This window comes from Thermobia domestica, chromosome 8, assembly GCF_964235325.1.
Source record: "Thermobia domestica chromosome 8, izTheDome1.hap1.1, whole genome shotgun sequence".
Lineage (NCBI taxonomy): Eukaryota > Metazoa > Arthropoda > Insecta > Zygentoma > Lepismatidae > Thermobia > Thermobia domestica.
The window spans coordinates 190,935,281-190,959,557 of NC_137461.1; the positions used below are offsets into that span (position 1 = coordinate 190,935,281).

The 24,277-nt window shown below is 35.1% G+C and overlaps 1 protein-coding gene across 5 annotated transcripts in view; it reads right to left on the reverse strand.

Moving 5' to 3' along the window:
- Positions 1-24,277, reverse strand: part of LOC145693390 (cyclic nucleotide-gated channel alpha-3-like) — a 369,908-nt gene that overhangs the window by 207,613 nt on the left and 138,018 nt on the right. For 3 of the 5 annotated variants that reach the window (XM_081769342.1, XM_081769341.1, XM_081769345.1), the window contains one exon: positions 17,331-17,345. The exons of the other annotated variants lie outside the window; for them this stretch is intronic. In XM_081769342.1, coding sequence (XP_081625468.1) covers positions 17,331-17,345 — 15 coding nt within the window. The remainder of the gene's footprint in view (positions 1-17,330; positions 17,346-24,277) is intronic. 5 annotated transcript variants of the gene reach the window in all.

The window sequence follows — 24,277 nt, forward strand, 5'->3', positions numbered from 1 at the left end:
GGGAAAGCGTGTATTCTTATACAAGATTTTCTCCCTTATTTATTCCGTCTATCAATACATAACTTGGTACACACATTTCGTATGCCCTATACTACTGTTCGAGATACATTTGGATTGTGTGCATTTACTCGGGGCAACTCCAGAGCGGTCCAAAATTGATGGGAGGGATTTCTAGAGGGAATTTTCCGGACCTTCTCACAATTTTTCCTGTTCAAGTACGTCGTGGGCCCCAATACATAGCACTTCTGAAAAGGTTTCGTGCTGAAGAGAATGAACTATAAACCATGCCTTTCCAATGAACAGTGTTGATGCAATAGCTATTTCACTGCAAGTCTATGATTTTCTTTATATTAACATGGTTAATGAGCCCCAAAAAGTTACTCCGTTGTCCATGACAACTAATTGTTTGTGCGTGAATATATCTTTGTTATGCTTATCGAATGGAGTAGGTTTGATTCGGATGTCCGGATGACAGGTTCATGTCCGTTCCTTGTGAGGGACACGTGGAAGCTGTTCGTGTTGCTGTAACCCGAAGCCCACCAAAACACTTGCATTGCGCATCACGTGAACTGGACATCCCGAAGTCAACTGTGTCGAAGCTTTTACACAACGCTTGAAGTTATACGCATTTTAGGTGCAGATTGTTCATGTATTAACACAAGAAGCCCGTTCCTGACGCTCAAGTTTCGCATGTGACATCGAATGGGCAACTAATGGAGCACATTTGAAAATTCTCTAAATCAGATAAAAACCTTTTTGAGTTTATCTATTATTTGTCATAAACCGCATGCTTCTATCATTCTTAGTTTTCTTGTTATTAATATTTGTTATTGGGGTGCACATATTTTATGTCCACCCTGTATTATCATGTCTTTATTTAGAAATTAATAAATAAATTAAATATGTGAGAAAAGAAGCTAGTTAACTTTTCAGTCATTTAGCTTTTGGTATCTGTTTCAAATTAAACTGTTATAATGGACATATAACCAAATATTTTTTTAAAAAAATCGATTGAGAAATCAATATGAAGTTATGAGTTGAACAGTGTTGCAAACATAAATTATGGTTTTCCTGTAATATTTAATAGACACATCAGCATTTAAATAATACTCCAAAGTGAAAAATCATCTGGGTTCCTATAGGTGGAAGGGGAAGCCAGTTTCTCCGCCACTGCCCATGTGACTTTCTTCTTGCAGATTTCTGGAGCAGCCACTGCTTTAACCCTGCGTAAGATTTCAGTAAATTAGTTACTGTACTCTTTGCCTTCTAGAGCTCTTTCCCGTTACCATTTGCATCAAGAGATAGCGATGGGTGTTCAAGAATTGTTTTAATATTGCTGAGCTCTTGCTTAGCCGAATTCTGAGCGCGTACGACTTCTGTTTGCTTGGTCCCTTGTATTTCCAATGGGAGTACTGAATGTCTTCGGTGTTAAACCAGCATTATGAGACAATTGGAGAACTACCTAAATCAAAAGGTAGCGAGCTCCTGTTCAGAAAGCCAGAAAGAAAGACACCTGGAAACCGATGCACTGACTACATATCAATCCGTGGAACGTGTGCCATTTGGCTGGACGTAGTCTCTAAGGTTTGTAGTACCGGATGTTTAGCACTAGATAAATTAGATAACTAAGGAAAACATGAAACCTGCAGATGGGACTATTTTATTCCCCTTCTGTTGGTTAAAGCTCTAGTATGAAATTCGTATGTGACACATCTATATATTTACTTCATAGCTTTAGGACGTCCTACACTTTTTATTCAAATGGTGAAAAAAGGTAATATTCGGTTTACAATGTCCGAAAATAAATAAATAAAAACGAACTGGATTACAGCATTTGGCTAGGCTACAATATGCGTTACGAAATTTAAACATGTTTGAAAATAAGCTATCTAATTGTTATAGAAATATAGGTTTACTTCGTGGGGTGTATAACGGTAATGTTCCGTTTCTTTGACTGCATTACGGATTTACCACTTAATAGAGAGTTACGTGCGGATTCATTTAAAGTCAACTACTATCATAGGTAATCTGTAAAATGACAAAGTCGGTACAAATATATACCATGCCACACTGAACTCAAACGCATATTAATTTGTATATTATTTGTTCAAAAAGAAATTACACATTTTGGATCGCATCCTACTATTAACATACCAAACGTAATTTATTATATTTTTTAAACGTAATAGATGGTTTTAAAAATGTAAAGAAAACTCCTCTGATCCAAAAGATGGATTTTATTCGAAATCCGGATTCCTCCAAAATCCAGATCGAATTTCCTCCGATATCCGGATCTTCTCCTATATCATCTCTCCGAAATCCGATTTCGGAAAATAAAGTGTTCGGATCGCAGATTTTTTGGTCATCTCATATCTATCTATCTATCTATCTATCTATCTATATATATATATATATATATATATATATATATATATATATATATATATATATATATATATATATATATATATATATATATATGTATATATATATATATAACGCAATTAAATGACAAAGTGATCTATTGTGCTTTTTACTGACTGCACTCACATTTAAACTTATTTACTGTGCTATTAGCAATATTCACCCAAATTGCGTAGATCATCGTTTTAAAATAAATAATCCAAGCACAACTACTGTAGCATAGTTTGTTATTCTATGTAACTATACCTACTGTATAATTATCGACTAATAAAGAAATAAAAATATAATGCATTTGAAGACAACTAGACAGTTGTTCTTGAGCTTTCGACACATTATCAATCTTACAGGATGTTCTACAACGTAAATTGAAGAAATAAAAAAGCATCAGAAAAATGAATACCGCAATGTATTGTAATCAGGACTACGTCACCAGTCTGAGAATTCTTAGAATTTATTTATTTCTTTTCTTTTCTAACAGATTCATTTCATTTCCAGAATTTACTCATCTACCTGGTAGGTTCAAGCCATTAACATTACTTGGCTACCGCTTGCTAACACTACAAGTACTTCACCTGACATAACACACGTTTGTAGTGAAATAATCTTCTTCACCAAGGTAATAATATTTTCTGACAAAAGTCGGCGGTCGCCTGTCAAAAAAGGGAGATGAAGACATAAAAGGAGTTCTAATATGGAGGGTTCTATGCACAAGGGAATCAAAACCACTTTTGATTATTTTGGATATATTTCATACTAGCATCAATTACCCGCTTCGCTGGGTTAAATTAAGAACAAATAGAAATATGTTTCGTTCTAGTCACTTTTTACTATTACTAAAGCGTTCTATGATATTGATCGTTTTCAATGATTTTTATATATCCCCCTCTCCTCCCCATGTTGCGGGCCACTGATCGGAAGTGCCATTGTTCATCACAGCGACCCCGAAAACTATGAATTCGACACTGATATTGGTCATTTCGATTTTTATATATATCCCTCCCCCTTAATTTGCGGGGCTGAATTTCATTTTAAATAGCATCAGAAATGTCACTGTTCATCTCAGCGACCTCAAAAACTATAGATTGGACACTAATATCGGTCATTTTCGATAATTTGTAACTGTCTTTCTCCATCCCTTAAGTTACATCGTCAAAGTGATCTGACAAAAATCATTTCATGTTCGAATTTCATCTAAGTTGAAAATTTGATCGAAATCGGTCCGGTGGTTCAAGAGTTATTAAGTTTTTTTTTATTTATATCCCTCTCCTATGCCCTCCTCTAAGTTCTACCGTCAAAGTGAAATGATAGAAAACATCTCAGCCCGAACCTCATCTACGTTAAAAATTGGATCGACCTTGATCGTTTGGTTCAAGAATTATTAAGTTTTACTTATTTTTCAACTCCTTCCTCCCCTCCCCTAAGTTCTGTCGTCAATGTGAATAGATAAATACCATCCCAGGCCCCAAACCTCATCTATGTTGAACATTTGATCGAAATCGGTTGGGTGGTTCAAGAGTTCAGTTTTATTGATTTTTGTATGTAAATCTCCCTTCTCCTTCCCCCCAAGGTTCTACCGTCAAAGGGAAAATATACTTTTAAAAATTCAGGCCTGAACCTCATCTAAGTTGAAAATTTAATCTGAATCGGACGGGTGGTTCAAGAGTTAGGTTTTATTTATTTTTATAGATTTCTCCCCTCCACTCCCCTAAGTTCTACCGTTAAAGTGATATAATAAAAGCTACCTCAGGTCTAAACCTCATCTGTGTTGAAAATTTGCTTAAGATTGGTCGGGTGGTTTAAGCATGATAAAGACAGTCACTTTTACTTTCATTTTTTTCATGCATCTCCCCCTCCTCCACCCCTTCGTTGCACTGTAAAAGTGAAATGAATTTAACATCCCAGTCTCGAACCTCATCTACATTGAAAATTTGATCAAGATCAGTCAGGTGATTCAAAAGTTATTAAGATTTATTTATTTATTTATTTCTATGTCCCTTTCCTCTCTCTCTCCCCTAAGTTATACCGTCAAAATAAATAGCTAAGAACACTCCCAGGTCAGAACCGCATCTACTTTGAAGATTTGATCGAGATTGGTCGGGCGGTTCAAGAGATTAAGAGTAACAAACATAGTCACTTTCAATTTTATAATATAGATTTAAGATTTTTTATCTCATGCTCCTTGCAGGGCTTAAATGATGTATGTCCAGATATTGTAAATAACTCTTATAAGGTAAAACACAATTTAAACTTTTTCTGTAATTAAACGTTCTATATAAACTATCTTTCCCACAACTTTGATTATTCCCTTGTGCTCTGAACACTCCCTTGTGCTGCTCTTACGGAACTATAATTCTGTCCCAATAAATATCGGTCATAATGAGGCTTAAAGAGGTGAGAGGTGATTGTCCAGAGCGTTTCCACTACTTATAACGAAGATGTGAATTCATCATAGCCGTTATATGACTTTTTAGTTTCAAGTAAGTAACCCTGAAGAAGGGCAGGATATTTACTAAGATAAATACGGAACGAGGGAAGGCCGTTGTCTCAGGCCATTCTCGAGGTGAAAGCTCGAGGAAAATATTTAGTATATATGTGTGTAATTGGTCAGATATATCCGAATGACATGGGAAATGTAAGTTGCACATAGCAAGCTTCACTGTGCTTCCATCCTGCCATCTACATGGAGATGAACAAAGCGTGGGAACCAGTGCTGGGCCTTTTTTCAAATGAATGTATTTCAGATACCTATCTAAAATACAAAATACAATTTTGTATTTTATATGTTAAATACCTTTTCAAAAACTATTTTGTATTTTATATGTTAAATACCTTTTCAAAAACTATTTTGTATTTTATATTTGAAATAGGTTTTGTAGTGTATTTTGTTATTTTGCATAATATGCAAATACAAAATAGTTCTGATCTTGGGAATAAAATATTAAGCAGTTAACGAACCTATATTAGAAACTAACAGTCATAAACATTACGTAGCGGCACCATTGTAGATTGACTACTGTTTAGTAACCGGTTTTCGGGCATGCTCGGATACAGTCGGCTTGTTGCGGCGATGCACTCTACTGTATTGATTTTAATACAATCGAGTGCATCATCACCGCGAGTTGGTTGCCTCCGAGCATGTTCCGAAGAGCTACAATTTATTCATGAGGAGTAAATGTGTCAATGAATGCTGTAAACTGTGTTTTGTTATGACTGCGGATCCGTAAGGGTTATTATCTTTGTTGTGAATTAAGACTATTCTCTGGCTTGAACGACCTGAAACTCAATACAAGCTTAAATTGTATGTAGCCCATCGCACAAGGACTTGATCGACTCAAATCGTCTTGACTTTCTTTTATGGCGACTCGTTCCAGCACTTATTCGCATGAAGAAAATTCTGGGAAAACTAGAACTCCGTTCATTAAAGTACTGTAATCCGCTAGTGAAGGCATTGTTAAAGGGCATTGACAAAATATTCCATGAATATTTAACTTTGGAGTCATCGGTAAATGATGCTATCGTTGCTTCTGTCACTCATCCGTTTTCTAAACTTAGATGGGTTCCCAAAGAAGACCAGGAAGATCATCTGTCAAAGATGTATTTATGGAAGAGAACATTCAACTGACAAGACTGTACCATCAAATGAGAAAGCAGATGATCTTAATGATGAACAATACTATTTTTTCGAATCGGACATCAGCGACCACGAGGAGAATAACTGTGCGTCCACCAATGTTTCTCAGTTACAGTGTATCTAGTACATTGAGAATTCAGATACTTGACTGTGAGAAGTACCTGCTTGTTCTCAAATTATTTAAAAAGTTCAATACATGTGTGCCAAGTTCAGCAGGTGTTGAGCGACTTTTCTCACTTCGGGGCCTCATTATGATATCCCACAGACTGAGTATGACTGACAAAATGTGCGAGAAGCAATTGTTGCTGACATCGAATAAGCATGTCCTTAAACGAAAGAATCGTGTTTGATGTAGGCCTCATGGAAGTGTTTGATGTTGGTTAGTGCAAAGAAAATAGATGTGTTTGATGTCTAAACTATTATACAAACCATAGTAGATACAAATATTTTGCAGACTATGTATAAAATTAGTGGTTCCTTTTTTTTTATTTTGCAAATGTATTTGAAATACGCATATTGTATTTTACATTTTAAACACATTTCTGAAAACTATTTTGTATTTTGTATTTTAAATACATTTTGTGAACTATTTTGTATTTTGTATTTCAAATAGGTTTGCTTACCTATTTTGCCCAGCACTGGTGGGAACATAACGAGCAGAATTGTACAGGAAATAGCAGAATGACTCCACCCAAGGCACTTACGGATTTTCAACGTGGTAAAGTGATTGGTTGCCACAGGTGTAGCAAGTCAGTGCGCGATACACATATCCTAAAGTCCACTATAGCGGATGTCATAGTCGAATGGAAACAGTTGACGCGTATACAACCACAAAATGTTTGGGGTTGAGTAACCAAATTAACAGCCAGAGACCGCAGAGTGTTGAATAGAGTAGCACGCGAGAACTATTAATCATTGATAGCCACCATCACATCAGAATTCATAACCAGGACAGGATGTAATCCAACCAGCATGCCTGTTCGGCGTGAGGTGCGAGAACATGGTTCTGGCGAGCGGCTACCCACAAATTTCACACCGCGAAAATAAATTTGAAGCACCGCCTCACATGTTATAAGAGGTAGCGAAGGTGATGAATGGAACAAGTGACAAGCCAGGATGTGGAGTGATGAATTTCATCACACAATTTGGTTATGTGATAGTTGGGTATGGCGGATACTTAGTGAACGACATCTAGCCTCCTGTGTGGTGCCTACTGTGAAATTCGGTGAAGATATGATTACAGTGTGGACATATTTTCCCTTGAAATGGATAGTCCTCTTCATTCTTTTGCATGAAACTGTCATAGCACATGTTTATGGTGACATTTTACCATGTCCATGCTGCCCACTATCGAAGAACAGTTCGGGATGATGATTGTATGTTTTAAGGGAGAGTTGTTTCAAGTCAAACACGTCCTACTTATAGCCTGGTCTGCGCAAAGCCCCGATTTGAGTTCATGTCAAACGATGCTGACCCACATCTACTGCTTTTCTCATCTCGGCACTGGGCGAAAAATTGACCACTAGTCTCTAAGATAATTCCGTCACTTCATTGCCAGTATGCTTGTGAGAGTGGATGCTTTTATTAAGGCCAAGGCCACATACTATATTAATTATCCGATGGATCAGATGGAGGGCGGCCCTAACTTCATGTTCGTGTTCAAATTTGTTTTCCAGATATTTTTGACGACTTAGGGTACACATAGGTAGAAAATATAGATATTGATGTATATCAATACTACAGCAATATAGTAATGAAAGACCTCACGCTTGGTGAAGAATCTTGCCTTTCTCTCAAGCGAAGCGCCGAAGTTAAACTAGAGGAGCTGCGAAGTTGCAGTTAAAGTCAGAATTTAAAGAGAATTTAAGTGTGTCAGAATTTAAATGAAATGTCTAATAATCTATCTTTGGTGAACGTGGAAAATCCTGATACGCTAATGGCATCGTAAACCTAAAAGATTTCATAACAACTGGCTAAAATCATCCTTATATTTTCTTAATTATTCATTTCAGCAATTATTTCACAATTGTGCATGTCGGGATTCATAAATCTAGCAAATCTATAGATCAAAAGTAAGGGATATGGTAGTTCAGTCGTACAGTAGTAACGTCAATATCGAAGGGATAATTTGTATAATTTTAAAACATAGTAACATAAATATTACATTCTGCAGCATCAAGGGTTTCTATCATAAATCAAAAATAAGATTGTAACTGTTTTGGTATGTTGGAAGTTTCTAGAAATCCTTAACAAAGCTAAATGCTTAAAAATATTCAAATTGATATTGGAAAATACTATCACATGATCGGTTTTCATTAGTAATTTAAATGTTTTAATTACTACTAGTGAGTTTTGCGTATAAACCTTACACGTCCTTCTTAAATTGAAATGAAAGTTTCGATAACGCAATTTTGCTATGTCCTCTAGAGTACGAGGAAACTATGTTTTCGACCTCATACATTTCAATCAACGATTATTCTCACCAGAAACGATACTCCTCTTTGACTAGGCTCTATGTCGCCTCTTTTTCATCTCTAAGTTAACTAGACTTAGGAGTCGTAGAACCATAATTGTGAAATAATTGCCAGAATGGAAAATTAATGAGGTATAGGGAACTCTTAAGGCACTAACGGTGAAAACATACAGTGCTGTTGTTGGTCAGGTAGTAAACGACCCGATGGCATGACATTAGTGCCTTGGATGAGAGGCAATTGCTAGTTTACGACTTTCCATTATCAAATACCAGGGTTCTTTTGTTTAAAACAAATGATTAAAACTTCTTTTAAACAATTGATTTTGTTTAAAATAAATTTTATATAAGTTTTAAACATTTTGTCGTCATCATTGGTTAGCATCCCACGAACCGGTTCCAAAACAGAGTACACCAGAAGAAGGTCCCCCTGTGTGTTTGTTGGACTTCTCGCGGTATCGTGCATCGGGAACTGCTACCAGTTGTTCAGAGCATCAACTGTGTATTGTCAGCAGTAGAGCTGTGTTCACGAAAAACTCAAAACTCAGGAGCCAGCACTACTGAATCGCTAAGGAGTCCTCCTGTTACAGGACAACGCTAAGATTCAGGAAGCTAGGATGATCCAGGACACCATTCTACACCTTGAATGGGAACTATTATTGCATCCGCCATACTCCCCTATGTTGCAACGTCCGATTATCACCTGTTACATTCCTTGAACAATCACCTTAGAGGACACCAGTTCAATCGATCGTAGAGGTGTAAATTGCACTTGATACCTTCTTCGCTTCACGGCCCACCAAGCTTTACCGCGATGGAATCCATGGTCTTCCAGAACATTGGCAGAAAGTGATCGATGGTGATGTGGACTATTTTTGTTCTTTCGGGTAAGTCTTAGGTGACATGTCGATGTTCAAAGTTGGTGGGTGAAAAAGCGATAGAACTTTCTTCGTTACCTTTATAAAATATCGCAGGCATTCGTTGATACAGTACATGTTGGTTATCAGCAGGGCTCGGCTCTTGTTGACAAGTCAACTTTTTTCTGTTACACATAGGACAAGGCAAGTTCAAATAAAAATCTTATCCAACAACTCCAGGTTCTAAAATTATATATTTTAGGGTCAACTTTTGGTCACTTTTTGTTATTTTCAAGTTTCAGGTCATTTTTTAAAAAAAATTAAGGTAACTTTTAGGTCACTTACGGTCTTTTTATTCCTTTTCTTCTACATAAGGAAATTGTAAAATGAACACTGTTTAGGGATTTGGAAAACACGAAGTTAAATTACGTATTTTCCTGTTCCTGACTATTAGGGTGAAAAACTGTATTCCTAACAAGTTAATGAACACTAAGTTGTAGCTGGGGTTGGTAGATGAACACAAAGCTGAACACGAGGGGCGGGGGATGGTAGGTGGGCCAAACAGATGATTTGGGGTAGTTGACCACAAATAATATGATTATGTGAATAACTAAAAATAGATTAAAATGGTACAAAGATTTTCAACAGAATTTTTATCTATTATTCTCATGTATACAGTCTACACTTACGAACTTATTTAAGCGTGATTCCCAATTAGTTTCAACTCGGAAGTGAATTGACGCTTTCAGTACGTACAATGTCGTAGAACGGATACAAATGATCAATGGACTGCAACTAATTGAAACAAAACTTGCAAATGAATGAGAAATGGTAATTAAAATCCAATCGATATTTAAAAAATGTCAATGCTTAACGAAATAAACGTTTAAGAAACGCAAGTTTTAAGGTCATTTTTTGTGAATTTTTGGGTCATTTTACAGGAATTTTGGTGTCATTTTATAGGTCACTTTTTAGAAAAATTTAGGTCAACAAGATCCGGGCCCTAGTTAACAGTCTCCTTACATACATACTTTAGAGAAAGAAAGAATCCGAAATGAAAGAGAGAAAAACTACGTGACATGGTGCAATCTAGAGTTTTATATGATTGCCGCTAGAGAGGAGCGTCCTTTTATAGGTCATCTCCCCCGTATCCTGATTTTTGGAGCAGTAATGCAAATTTAGAAACCCTTCGCTGAGCCAAGTCCACAGAAAACTTTGAAGTCCTTACACCGACTAAATACCGACTTTGATCAGTTACAATCCATTTCTATTAGCTGTAAGGAACTATAGACCTATGTTGCTCTCTTGTGTGTATATATATATATATATATATATATATATATATATATATATATATATATATATATATATATATATATATATATATATATATATATATATATATATATATGTATTGGCCCAAGAATTCCAAACGTGTGTCTAATTTTGAGTTTCGGACCTGCGTAAAATTCTGGAAATTGGACCTAAGCAACTTTCCAGTTTTGATCATCTATATTTCTTTCGTAATTGTTCGGTGTAAGGACCTCAAACTTGTTCTATTGGACTTTGCTTATCAAAAGTATCTAAAACTGCCTTACTGCTCCTAAAATCTGAAATTCAGGGTGGGGGAGGGCAGCCCCTGTCATATGAAACTATCCCACGCCCTTTCAAGTGGTTTTAGTTACATTTATTTCGGGCTCTTGACTGCGAAGATAACAAAACTGAACTTTATTGAAAATGGACTTGGATCCATTGTACTCCGAATACCCCAAATATTACTTTTCTTCAATAAATTATTGAATTGAAAAAACACCAAATTACATAGGCTTGCAGAAAATATTCTTAAAGTTAGGACAACATGAAGTGTGCTTCAAACATTACTTTTCGAAAATTTAATATTTTAAAATAATTTAATTTAGTTTTTGCAACTAAAATCTCACCCTCCTACATGAAACGCGAGCTTAGCCCTAAAGGTATATTGAGAAAACTTTCAGAAGCAGTAACTCCGAAATGACTTGTTTTAGGGCTAAGATAACCACACAAGGTATTTCTGGTAAACTTCTACCCTTAAAACATGTAACATGACTCTCTTTGATTTGAAATTTTGAATACCAATCAAAGATGCCTCCATGAAGCTTGATGGCACCATCTGATGTGTCAGACTATTTCCAAGTTTCATTATTCTCCCTCAACCCGTTCCAAATACACAAGGGTGGTGAGAATTTTTGTTTTACCATGTATATTGACAGACTGTGTGAAATCTCCATAGTAGGTAAATTTTAAAATCTACCTAAAAAGTTTATTACAACGAAGAAAGTACTTATGAGAGTCACTGGCAAGAAGGTGTGATAAAAGAGGGTCGTGATATGAAATAAATTGAGAATTACTAATCTATACTGAAATATTCTGTACCCAACACAGTGCAGTCTTCACCAGGATAAAATAAATGAAAAGGTCGGTTGCGTTGCTAGTCAAGAGCAAAAAATCTTAACAAATAAGTTATTACACGATTTTGAAATATATGTTTAAAATCATGTTTTAAACTGTTCAAAATGTTTAAAACATGTTATTTTCGTCTGTTTTCAAACATGTTTAAATTATTTCGAACATCTTCTTCATGTTTTAAACATATGATTTGTTCTTCTTTAAGAAAAGCTGTTTTTTTTTTCAACCCTGTCAAATACATTTGCCCATTCAAGTATCCCTTTCGTTTTTATGAATGCTGGAGTTGTTGCTAGTCGCAGAGAGGTAGAAAAGCAAAGGAAATACAACAACCTCCTTAGTAAATTTATTGCTACTCCAATTGCCATCGAGACTAATGGAGCTTAGGGGTCTAGTAGCTTGATTTTATTAGAGAGGTAGGCAGACACATTTCTATAGTTTTCTGGAGATGTTCGTTCAACATTTTTCCTAATTCAACGCATAATTATTGCTACCCAACGTGACGGCGTGTCATCAGTTCTTAGCACCTTGCCACATGGAAAGGAAATAGATGAGATGTTTCTCCTCTAACGTAAAGGACAACACTGAACATCTATACAACTGAATGACAACTGTACAAATAAGGTCAATACACAAATGAAACCGAAAAACAGTTTAGGAACTCTGGCGATAGGGAGACTACTTGGCTTATTTAATAATAATAATAATAATAATAATAATAATAATAATAATAATAATAATAATAATAATAATAATAATAATAATAATAATATTTATTTCTGTACTATAGAACAGCTTAATGAAAAAATACATAACTTTATTTTTGTTAAATTTGAAATGTAACATTGAAAAAGGTGGTAATAACTTTTCAAAATTTCAGTGCCAAATTTTAAACATATCACGTAGCATATTATGTGATGAAGGCACTGAAAAGGTTCTTATATAACTTCTAATATTTACCGTATAGCCTATATTATTATAAATATTATGATCAAAGCATATATTTTGTATTATGATAATGATGTCGATTTTTAATTAGTATTTTCATTATTTATATATGTATATATCTTTGTAACACTCAATCCAACATTTTTAATGGAAGTAGATTTACTGAAACAGGAGAGATGCAATTGTTCTGATTTTGGCTATTAAGTGCATTAGGTTTATAACTGATTGACTAAGCACTAAAACATTAATAAATTTCTATGATTTTCAGAGTGTGACGAAGAGGCAATGGAATCTTAAGCTGCTTCGTTTAAAAATTTCAATATCTATGCCTTACATATTGTTGCAAATTCTCACTAACCGGCAAGAGACTTTAATACCAACCGGCTGTAAGACTAATATTTACATTGCTTTAGTTGGATGTATAAGGAATGGGTAAGGAGAAGGAAGTAATATCATATCAGCAACAATATTTTTTTTTTTTTAAATTAACACACACATTGTTACATATACTGAAGATCAAGAAATAGTATCGCTTTCTCCAGATTGCCAAAAGAATTATTCTAGAAATATTGCGACAAAGAATAATTGTCCACCTTTCTGTGAAATATTATATTATACTAATATAAACATTAACGTTAAACATGTTGAGATTTTCAGTTTCGTTAATGTGTTCTTTAATAATAATGAGTGAATATAATAATTAATATTAGTAATGAAAAGGATTACTCACTAATTATCTGCATTCCAATATCAACCAAGATTTCAAAAATTAAATTAGGAAGTCAGTGATTGGATTTTGCCATAGTGCCTTCCATAATTACAGCAAACGATTAATGAAAAATATGGAGGTCTCTACTTCACAAGAATTGAACCTAGAATAGTTAAATCTGGAATTAAATCATTTTTCAATCGTACTTGTTCACCTGGGAAGTCATACTAAAGAAAATATTATGGACTAACGCATGTATCACAAAATTTTTATGATGCCACTGACATACTTTTACTCCTCTATAAATTTAGCGTTGGTTAATTATAAAATAAAGGTTTCAACACTAATTATGTAGCTATTATATACTTCTCCCAATAAAAGTGGTAGTTTACAGCATTGATTTATTTGTCATTTTTTAAAGAAAGAAAAATGGGTTAATTGTTTTAAGTTTACAAAATTGTAAACTTTGTAAACAAATTGTAATTTTGTAAAGAACCGTATTTGATTAGTTCTAGTATTCCTTACAACAATCATGGAGTCAGCCATTAGCTATCAAATACTGCTTCATAAATTTGTAGCTCCTAGCAGATCTTACGCACAGTGCTGTAGTTTGAGGGAGAAAGGAGGCAATTATGCTCCCATTTAATTTCCTAGCCATTCGAGGGAAACCAAGATAAAACTTTCTTGCTCCACATGATACGATACGAACATGGATATATAAATTAAGCACGGAACAGGTTCATAATATTAAAATAAATCTTTCTTAAATAAAACGATAGTGTGATATGCGCCCATTCAAGTAATATATCTACTATTACAGCTTTTGGAAATAATATATTTCTTAAAGCTTTAAGTTGTGTCAAATATAGTTTCATCATTTTAAGCAGTGAAGCATGGAATAAATATACCATTTCCAAAAGAACTGAAAAAAATTAAAAGGCAATTGCCGCCTTATGATCTGAAGAAAATATGTGTCCATAAGAAGAAGTATAAGTGTAATCTGAGTTGTACTTCAATAAAACACCAACTAGGCCCCCTAAAAGTAATAAGAATGTTTATTAATGTTTTTAATTCTAAGGGAACCCAAATTTCATATTTTGTATTTTTCTTATGGAGTCAAATTTTAATGATGGCCTTCCCAGAAAAAGTTATGGCGCTGCATGTGCAGGAATGTTTTATTTGTAACGTTCAATCATAATACAATCATAATACACTACTTTCCAAGAAGTCACTGGAGAGTTCATACTTGATGACTTTTCTAATAACGTGTCTGACTTCCATTTGCCTGCATCACGGTCTGCACTCTGCTGGACTTCTTACCAGTTTCGGATAAACATCAAGCGCTAGTGGGTCTTATTGCTGTCGGCGAACTAGGGCGATTCGAACGGGACATCAAAAGACGTTCCAATTGATCCCATAGATGTTCTATAGGACTGAAATCGAAAGCTTGAGCAAACCGTCCAGTCGTATCTGCATACCGTTTCATAACAATAATGGCTCGGTACCAGGTGAATTTGTCATCTTGATAGAAATATCGATCCATTTCGTAGAACTGCCAGTGTGGGAAGCACTGAATTGTCCAAACTGTTCAAGTACAATTTACTGTTCAGGCACAAGCAGCATACACAGCCCACACCTGCAGAAAGCACTTATATCATAATACTACCACCACCGAATTTGGCTGTTGCCACAACACAGTGCTGAGAAGCGTTTTCTGGATTAGCACCTCACCCAAATTCTCCCATCTTACTGGAAATATATGTACTTAGATTTCTTTATCATTCCAAAACATATTCTTCCATTGGCCATTGGCCATGTTTTGTGAGCATTACATTACGCAGTCGAGTTATGTTAGATCTGTGTGCAGCCGCTTTCTCATGGAGTCGAATGGCATACAGTATGTTCTGACAATGTGGAGCAAAAGAGACGTGCCTGTCACCACTTAGAACTCCTGATGCATTGCATGCGCCAGTTGACGGCGGTACGAGCGTATAACCTTTTTCAGCACCCTTCTCTCTCAGTCAAACTTTGCCATAAGACATCCGGGCTGTTTTGTGGCACTTTTGACACCTGCACATGTACATGTTTTCATTACGTCACCAAGCGTTAGCTTTGGGTGATACAATTTTGCTCTAATAGCCCGTACTAACAAACCAGACATGTGATGTCTAATGATGTCCCTTTCGAAGTCAGCTCGTACCGGTGCGTCATCCTAAGCTCGCTGAGGTACCTGATGAACTGAGCTTCCACCGACGTGCAGCCACTGCGGAGCTCGGTTTCGTTAGACAACGTGCTTCCCGGCAAGCATCTGCCGGGAAGGACTAACTCCATCCTGCGGGAGGGTTGACTGATATCTTAATAGCGTATGTGAACATTATTCTTGATATTTTAATGGACATAAATTAATTTCATTTTACATCTTTTCCGAAATTATAAGAAGTTTTGAAAAGACGAATTTGAATCCAGAGATCCGCTTTCGCATATGACTCTGGCCCAGCTTTTTATTCTTTTAACTTTACTTTCTCTTCGATTCCTTTACACTGAACTAAATTTTAATATTTGCTTCTTTACTGTGAAATTCAATTCTATTCCCTATATGTAAAACTTGTTCAAAATGGAATTGCAAACGATCGAACTACTTTTCTAAAGTTGACAAGTAGTTTTCTCATTATACAAGATTGGATACAACAGAGAATATTATAAATTCGAATAATTTTAGGCACACGTGCTGTTTGGGAGTGTAGATTCTCGCTCATTTCGTTCTTACAATTTTGTTGTAAAATCCCACAGTACATTTACCAATCATGTAATATATACCCTACCCCTACGAATCATGGTATATTTCCCCTACCCTCTACTATTGCTTTGAAGTAATATGCGGCATTGATACTCGGCATTGATAAAGCGCAAAGGAATACTGATTGAATATTCTCGCATCTTTTCACTACTTACCGGGGCAGCGTTATTCGTACTCTATCAAGATATGCGTACTAAGTTACCTCTTAACAGTGCGTGCAAGCGAACAAGATGAAAACTGTGTACGTACTGGAATATACTGAAAATTATTTTTTCGCTATCGAATATTACCCTGAAAATACTTTCGTACTATACAAGTAATTTCTAGTGAATTCTTCAATTATTGTTTTCCGTTTCCGAGTTGGACAGATTCCGTATTATCTAAAAATTTATATATATATATATATATATATATATATATATATATATATATATATATATATATATATATATATATATATATATATATATATATAATTTTCTTTAACTGGAGTCACAGAATTTGCTCACAATGGCCAAGTTTCCCCGATATGTATGTTCCGCTTTGAACAAGTTTTATTGTAATATAAAACTTCTGCAAATTGCTAAACATATTTTTCTACCACGTGCATTTCCATGTGCCATATGCTTCAGCCATTGACTACTGAATATGTTAAGTGCAAAGTTTCTTATGGAGAATAAAGACATTTGGTATCACCATCATATAATATATTTGGTGTACTACTAGTTAGTCACTTAGACATAGTTTTGTTGAAAACTGTGCACAGACGTGAAAAGTCGATTTCCACATACGTGCATTCAAGGATGAAGCACATTTTCACAGGAAATGTGACAAGGTTATATGACACTTCTAAAATAGGTAGTGAAAATGTAACATGTTAGATAGTGAGCATATCCACGATACATGGACATCATATGCACTTTCGCTTTGTCACGTGCAATGAGTGTAAAACAATTAAAAAAAAACTACGGCCACCAATAGGAGCAAAAAGGGGGATTTCTACGAAGAAGTCACTACTACAACACATATCATTTGTAATTTTATTTACTCACATGGCCCTGCGAAGTCTGCAAAATTTGAAAAACCATTATTCAATAAGATTGTTACATGTGATATAGAGAAAAGAAAATAAAGATTTTTTCATAGTACGAAAACGACTTTTTATACTGCTAAATTTTCACATTGACACACAAATATGAGAAATTTTTAAAACTGATTATGAAATGTTTTCTAACTACCAGATAAATATACGTAGCTAATCGTTATTGTGACTATAAATCCTGCATTTCAGTTAAACTGATCGAGTTGATTCTTTGAAAATTTTGGAGCTGTAACTACATACAATGATTATCAATTTAGAAAGAGAAATCCAATCTCTCTTATTGCTATAAATTCTATAATTGATTGAAGAATATAATTTAAAAGTTACATCTTTATATATTTGTAACTTCAAGTTATATTATAGTTACTTGTGTTTACTAACCTGAATTTCATATCATATTGAAGAAACAAACCTTAATCATTATACGATAAACGAACAATAGGTTTAATAATTTAAAAATCATGAAAACAATCTCAATGAACGACATGAAAATACATAAGAAAATAGTTTTTGTTTTCATCATAAACAGAAATCTTGCTTCAAATATGGCCACAGCAAATTGTTGAATTGACTTCTTTCTCCTAAACATGGAACTAACGTGTTTAATATTTTTATTTTTTCTTTTTTTTATCTCTTGGCAATTATTTCAAAGATTGTGACAGCTTCGTCATTACTCAATAAAGAACAACTACATACATATGATATCCAAAATATTCGGAAATATATTTTATAAGTAATTTTGGACGATGATATCGAGGAAAAACAAAACGTCACTATTTTCATATATTTATATTTCAAGTTGTTTTGATATAGTTAATTTCCTCTACAAAAAGACACATAAGGGAAGCACTACAATTTCTGTCACATATTTTGTTGAAATGCAAGTAAGATTATTGAATAGTATACCAGATGATGAAAATGTTAATTTTATTCTCGTAATTTTATTATAAAATTATTTTTTTCCCTCGTAGATCCATAAAAATAGGCTAGTGTATTGAAAATTAAATTCAAAACTCATTGAGTGCGAATTTTAGTAACCAACCCTCTCCAATAAAAATAAATATCAAGGAATACGTAGTCAATATTCAGAAACTAACACATGAAGAACACATGTCACAAGTTCAAGTCTAGGGTAACATTACCGGCAAGCAATAATCATTATCAGGAAAGTATTTGGGATATGTTTAGGAATAGAAGTGCAAATTGAAAATGAACATTTCGCAATCGATAAGAGGTATACATAGACAGTGGATTATGTAGAAAGATTACAAACTAAAAATATATTAGAAATGTCAGAAAACACGTCAATTTCAGGAAGATTATAAAATAAACACCATCCTTAGAAGACCACAAATTAAATTATGAATGAAATAATGAAAATGGGATAGAAACCAAAATTAAAGCATAACAGACAACTTTCAGTATTGAATCAACACAGAATAACAAGTACTAGAAAAAATCATGCTCACACTCCTATATTGCATACAGGAATATAGAGAATTAAAATTAATATAAGATACAATGGTTGCAGCCCTATATCCTCAATGTCAATGAGGCATACACGATATATAAACATAATTTTGACCATGATAGAACATTCCCTTTAACGGACACTTTTCAAACACGGACACGGACACTTTTGTTCGTAACGCTTCAGTAACCTCTTTAAAATGGACAGGAATTATTCTCATTATACGTATCTAGCTCAGAAAGTACTTTTATGCAAGTTGAAACCAAATCTGAGATACAGTACAGAAGACAGAAAATCCCTTTCGCACAAAATAACTTCGTTATAATTCAATGACCGGGTAAACCACCATACAGAAATGTTGCAAGCAGAACTTAAAATTCTTTCCTCTGTGTAGAATACATTTCTTTCTGGTAAAAACTATAGGAAATCTTCAGTACATAAAAATAAGAGCAAATCGTATTGCCAAGAATTTAATGTGGGACTTCTCATTCCTGACAAGTTCATTTCTCATTCACTTGGAGATTGCATCTTCCCCTGCAATTTCAAAGATAAAGAAACAAAGGTAATTGGAATTAACAAAGAATAATTCTCTTCATTCTCTTTCGGAAATTTTGCTACATTTCGAACTGTGAGTAGAGTATTCCAAAGGCAACCCATAATTACAACCAATATATTTACTGTAAACTGCATTCAATTATCGCATGAGCTGTCAGTAATCTAAATTTATGCAACCTTTCTGCAAAGGAAATCTCTCATTTCAGATAAACATGCCAAATCTTTTGTCTTTTATTCGGAGGTTTCAGCGAACTTACTTAAACCATCGAAGGAAATAATATAAAAGTAGCATATAATATAAAATCATTAGAATTTGACCAAAGCTCTCTTGATGAAATAGAGAGATTATTAAAGAAATAAAGTTATGTTACAATAAGTATGAGATGTACATCAGCCATATACAGTAAGAAGAAAAGCAATCTTCTCTCTCCCAGTAACAATTTAATTTAAGGGGTAGTCACAAATGCTTGTGGGATATACTAATTTTGGGAAACATGTTTAAGTAGAGTGAATCAAACATCTTATGGATTCTGATTTTCCTAGATATTATGGTTCACTCTATCACCTATATCTACTTATCGTGTACAATCGAAGTACTATCGAGAAGATAAAAGGCATTGATGAGATCAATGAAATCCAAAAGATTCCAGCAAATTAAAGTTATCAACACCAAATACAACTTGCGGACAGTGTAAAATCACTCAAAAAAAAGATATATATATATATATATATATATATATATATATATATATATATATATATATATATATATATAGAATATACTGTATTCAAATCAGTTTTCTCGTCACCCGGAAACAAAATTTCCGCGAATTAGTCTCCAGCATCAAGAACCACCTATTATCTACTACAAAATCTAGAAAGTTTAGGTGTTGCTTCCTAATTTTTGTTTACTATTATAATGCCCAAATTAGATAATACAGAAGAAAACGTTAAATAAACACGACTACTTGTATTTTGTTTGCAACTTTTTGCATGTTTTTCAATGTATGCACCTTTCCTCAATGTCAACACAGTTTGCTCTTTTGGATCTATCTTGCCTCCTTTGCAACATTTTATAATAATTAAACAAGAAACATCAAATGTATGTGGCATCACATTACTTTCGCTTCAGTGCAGTCCCATTAGGTCAGTGCTTTCCCCAATCTTCTTGATTTTGGGGAAGAATCTAATACTATAGCAAAAACCAAATTCATTACCTTCTTTCGTTCTGACAGAGATTACTTGGTTCTGCTTCAGTTATAACATTGCATATCATAGACATAGTCTATGTTTATAAACAACAACGCATACTTCGTATTTATAAACAAAACTACGCGCTTTCCTACTATAACTACTACGAGCAAACAGACGAAAGGCGCCGTCGCTATCATCAAGTTATGTGACAGAAGAGGAACACTATCGCCATTACTATTCAGAAAAATGTATGAAATACCCTGTAATACCTTCATTGGCATTAGTTTCGGCTGATCATTTCTCTCTTAGGTTTTCTCTAGCTCTGAGAGATATAATTTAACCTGGAGATTTGTGTTTCTTTAGTTTCTTCATAGCGATTTCTATGTCTATTCGGTTAAGCTTCGGAATACACAATTCTGCAGTTTCATTTCACTTTCTCCACGAACATTGGTTTTTGTTGCGTGTTAAGCAAATCATCAAAGAAATCCTTCCAGCTGCTCAGGATGCTCTCTGTATCAGTGAGAACTGTTTCTCCGGCTTGCTACCCAAAATATCCGAAAATGTCATTGTAAAAATCAGAAAACTACACTTACGTCCTAATGTCCTACGTCATATTCAAAGTAGTCCTCTCCGACATGTATGCAACGATCCCAGCGCTGTTTCCACTTTTGGAAGCACTCCTGGAAATCCGTAGGGTGAAGGATGTTCAGGAATCGTTGCGATTCCGCTTGGTCATTCGAGTTAAAACGTCGCCGTTTCATCGCGAGTTTCATCTTCGGGAACAGGTAGAAGTCGCACGGAGCTAGGTCAAGGGAGTATGGACCATGGGAACCGTTGCCATGTTGTTCTTGGCCAAGAATTCCCTCACAACGAGCGAGGTGTGCGAGGGAGCGTTGTCATGATGCAGCAACTAGTCTTTCGTTTGCCACAGCTCTGACCGTTTGCGCAGAACAACTTCCCTCAGTTTTTGCAAAACCTGTTACAAACATAGTGAATTGTCTGCCTTCCCTTTTCAGGAACCACATCACACAGTTTCATAACCAATTCAGGTGTTGTGCATGTTGACAGTCGACCAGAATGTTTGTCATCTTCCACAGATTCACGGCCTTCTTTAAGACGCTTGGATCACTCAAATGTTGTTGACTCAGAGCATTCTCAGCAAATGCTTCTTTCAGCATGAGGTAGGTTTCGGATGCAGTTTTCTTCAAACCCGTTGCTCCTTAACGTCAGTCACTTGATAAATCACAGAGCACTGAAACACGCCCTGACACTCACAACTGAATGCGCCAAAGATGACGCAACTTTGTGGTGCAGTAGCTAATATATATGTGCATCGAGATATCTAGCAGCGGTAGTCGTACTGCTAGTGGTTGCCCAATAAAACTAATTTCGGATATCTTGGGTATTACTATGTATAAGCGCGAGCGACCACCCTTTGTCGTTCCGCAACCTGAGAACACGATATGTCGTGGTGGCAGAAACCTACGTTGCACAGTTCTGTACACGCCTAGTGAAGGAAAACAGACTTGAATACAGGAAAGAAGTATTCTATTTCTTTGTTACAGGAGAATCCCATCCAATATATTAGAAATATCATTCCTTAGTCATTGTAAGTATTTGTGTAAAATGGATATAATCTCATATTGGAACACATTAGTTTATTTCATAATAATATAATAATACAAGTCCAATTCGTGCTAAAATACATAAGAAATTCGCAAGGGCTGCGGGAGCTCAGTGGAAAAGCACTCACTTTTCTGTGTGTGTATCTGGTTCGATCCCAGCTCGCCCCAAGTGGGGCTTCTAGTGGGCAAGCATTGTGTGCGCGAGTGCGTGAGTTTTCTCGTGGTTCTCCCGTTTCCTCATACTTTCCTCAGTCCACCATTTTGAGCATCATCATCACTCTCTCCCTTAGTCTTGATCCATAATTGTGGGACGTTAAACCTTCAAAAAATAAATTAAAATCGTAATTTTGAATTAATAACATGATTGGAGTTATTGAGCGTTCTTAAGTTGTAACTAATATTTCAGTTGCTGAAGTATTAAAGTTTGGGCAAGAGTGCGTGATATATAAGTTGTAAGATATCATATACATAATTTCTAGTTTGTAGTATTTGATACTCCAGCTAATGCAACTTCCGCCTCACTAGTAACTGCGATATATATATATATTAAAACTGGGGAAAGTCTACGTAGCCTGGTACTGAATTGGAGGGAAAGCACGGTTCTCATTGGGTAACTAACCTAAGGAACGTCTCTTCATACTGGCCTTAGTATCTCATCTAGTCTTGCACGAAAGATTTTTTTTTCTTAAATAGCTAAAGCTAAAGGAAGCTACCACATTAAACTTCCATTCAGGAGATCCGGGTTTAAACCCCGAAAGCCCCAACGTTTCACCACGCTTCAATTTTATTTCAATCCATACTTAGTGTGACAAGTAAGATCTTCCCTTGTGCAGAAGGAAACAGATGTTCGAATGACGAAAGTAAAGAGAAACTGGAATAGTCAATAATTGGAGACAAAGATGTACAAACGTATAGCCTTCAATTATTGTAAATCTGATATATTCAGTTTCTTTCAACCATTTTCTAACTCATGAATGATCAATGTTTTTTCTTTCTTCTTACACGGACTTTCCTTCTTTGTTTCCACATTTCCCATATTTATATGAGGTAGGAGTTTCCGTCTTTAATCCTTTTTTCTCCATTCTCCTCTATCCTGGGCGTCCTCTGTTATCCATTCCCTCTCATTTACATCATATTCTATTTTGTCCATCCACTTTATTTTGTACCTTCTTCTCTTCCTTTTACCTATTATCTCCAATTTTCCATTCTCTTTCTTATATAAGTCGACGTTTCTTCGTTTTACATCTCCCAGTCACCTCAGCCTCCATTCCTGAATGTTTTTACTCAAAGTTCTCACCTTGACCGTCCCTATTATAAAATCATTTCTTATTTTATCTTTTCTCGTCATAACACACATCCATCTTAACATTCTTACCTCCACCACTTTCATGTTCTTTCTCTCGGTTCTTGTGATTCCCAGGGTTTCACTACTGTACATCTTTGACGAACTTATTACTGTTTTATATAGTACAGCCTTTTAAACTGCAACTCACGTTCTTCTCACATAGCATCTCACTTGTCCTTCTCGAGTTTAGAAAACCAGATTGTATTATCTGTTGAGTTTGTATATGTAAACTTCCATCCTGGTCGAGATACAATTCAAGAAACTTAAATTTCGAGTTAGAGAGTAATCTCGCTCCTTGTAGTCGTATAAAACTCGTCTTCTTTGTTGAGTTTCATATATTATTTGTTTCATATATCCTCATGCCTCTTTCTTTCAATACCCTTCTTCACTCCGGAAGTTTCTTCTCTGCTATATCTTTGGGTGTTTCGCATATAACGACATCAAAATTCATGATGCTTATATTCTATTTTTCACACTCATCACCAAATTGAACTAAACTCGCTAAGAAGTGATCTCTGATCTCCTGCTTCCACAATTTTTGATGAGATCCTAAGATGACTATTCCTTCTTTGTCCAGACTTCTACAGGGATTTGATCATCACTGTTTTCCCGGTTTTCATTTTCCTAATTGTGCTTTCCACTTCTACTCTGCATATCTCATCCATCCCTCTTTCTGTTACCACTCTACCTTCCTATCTTTCTCCCTG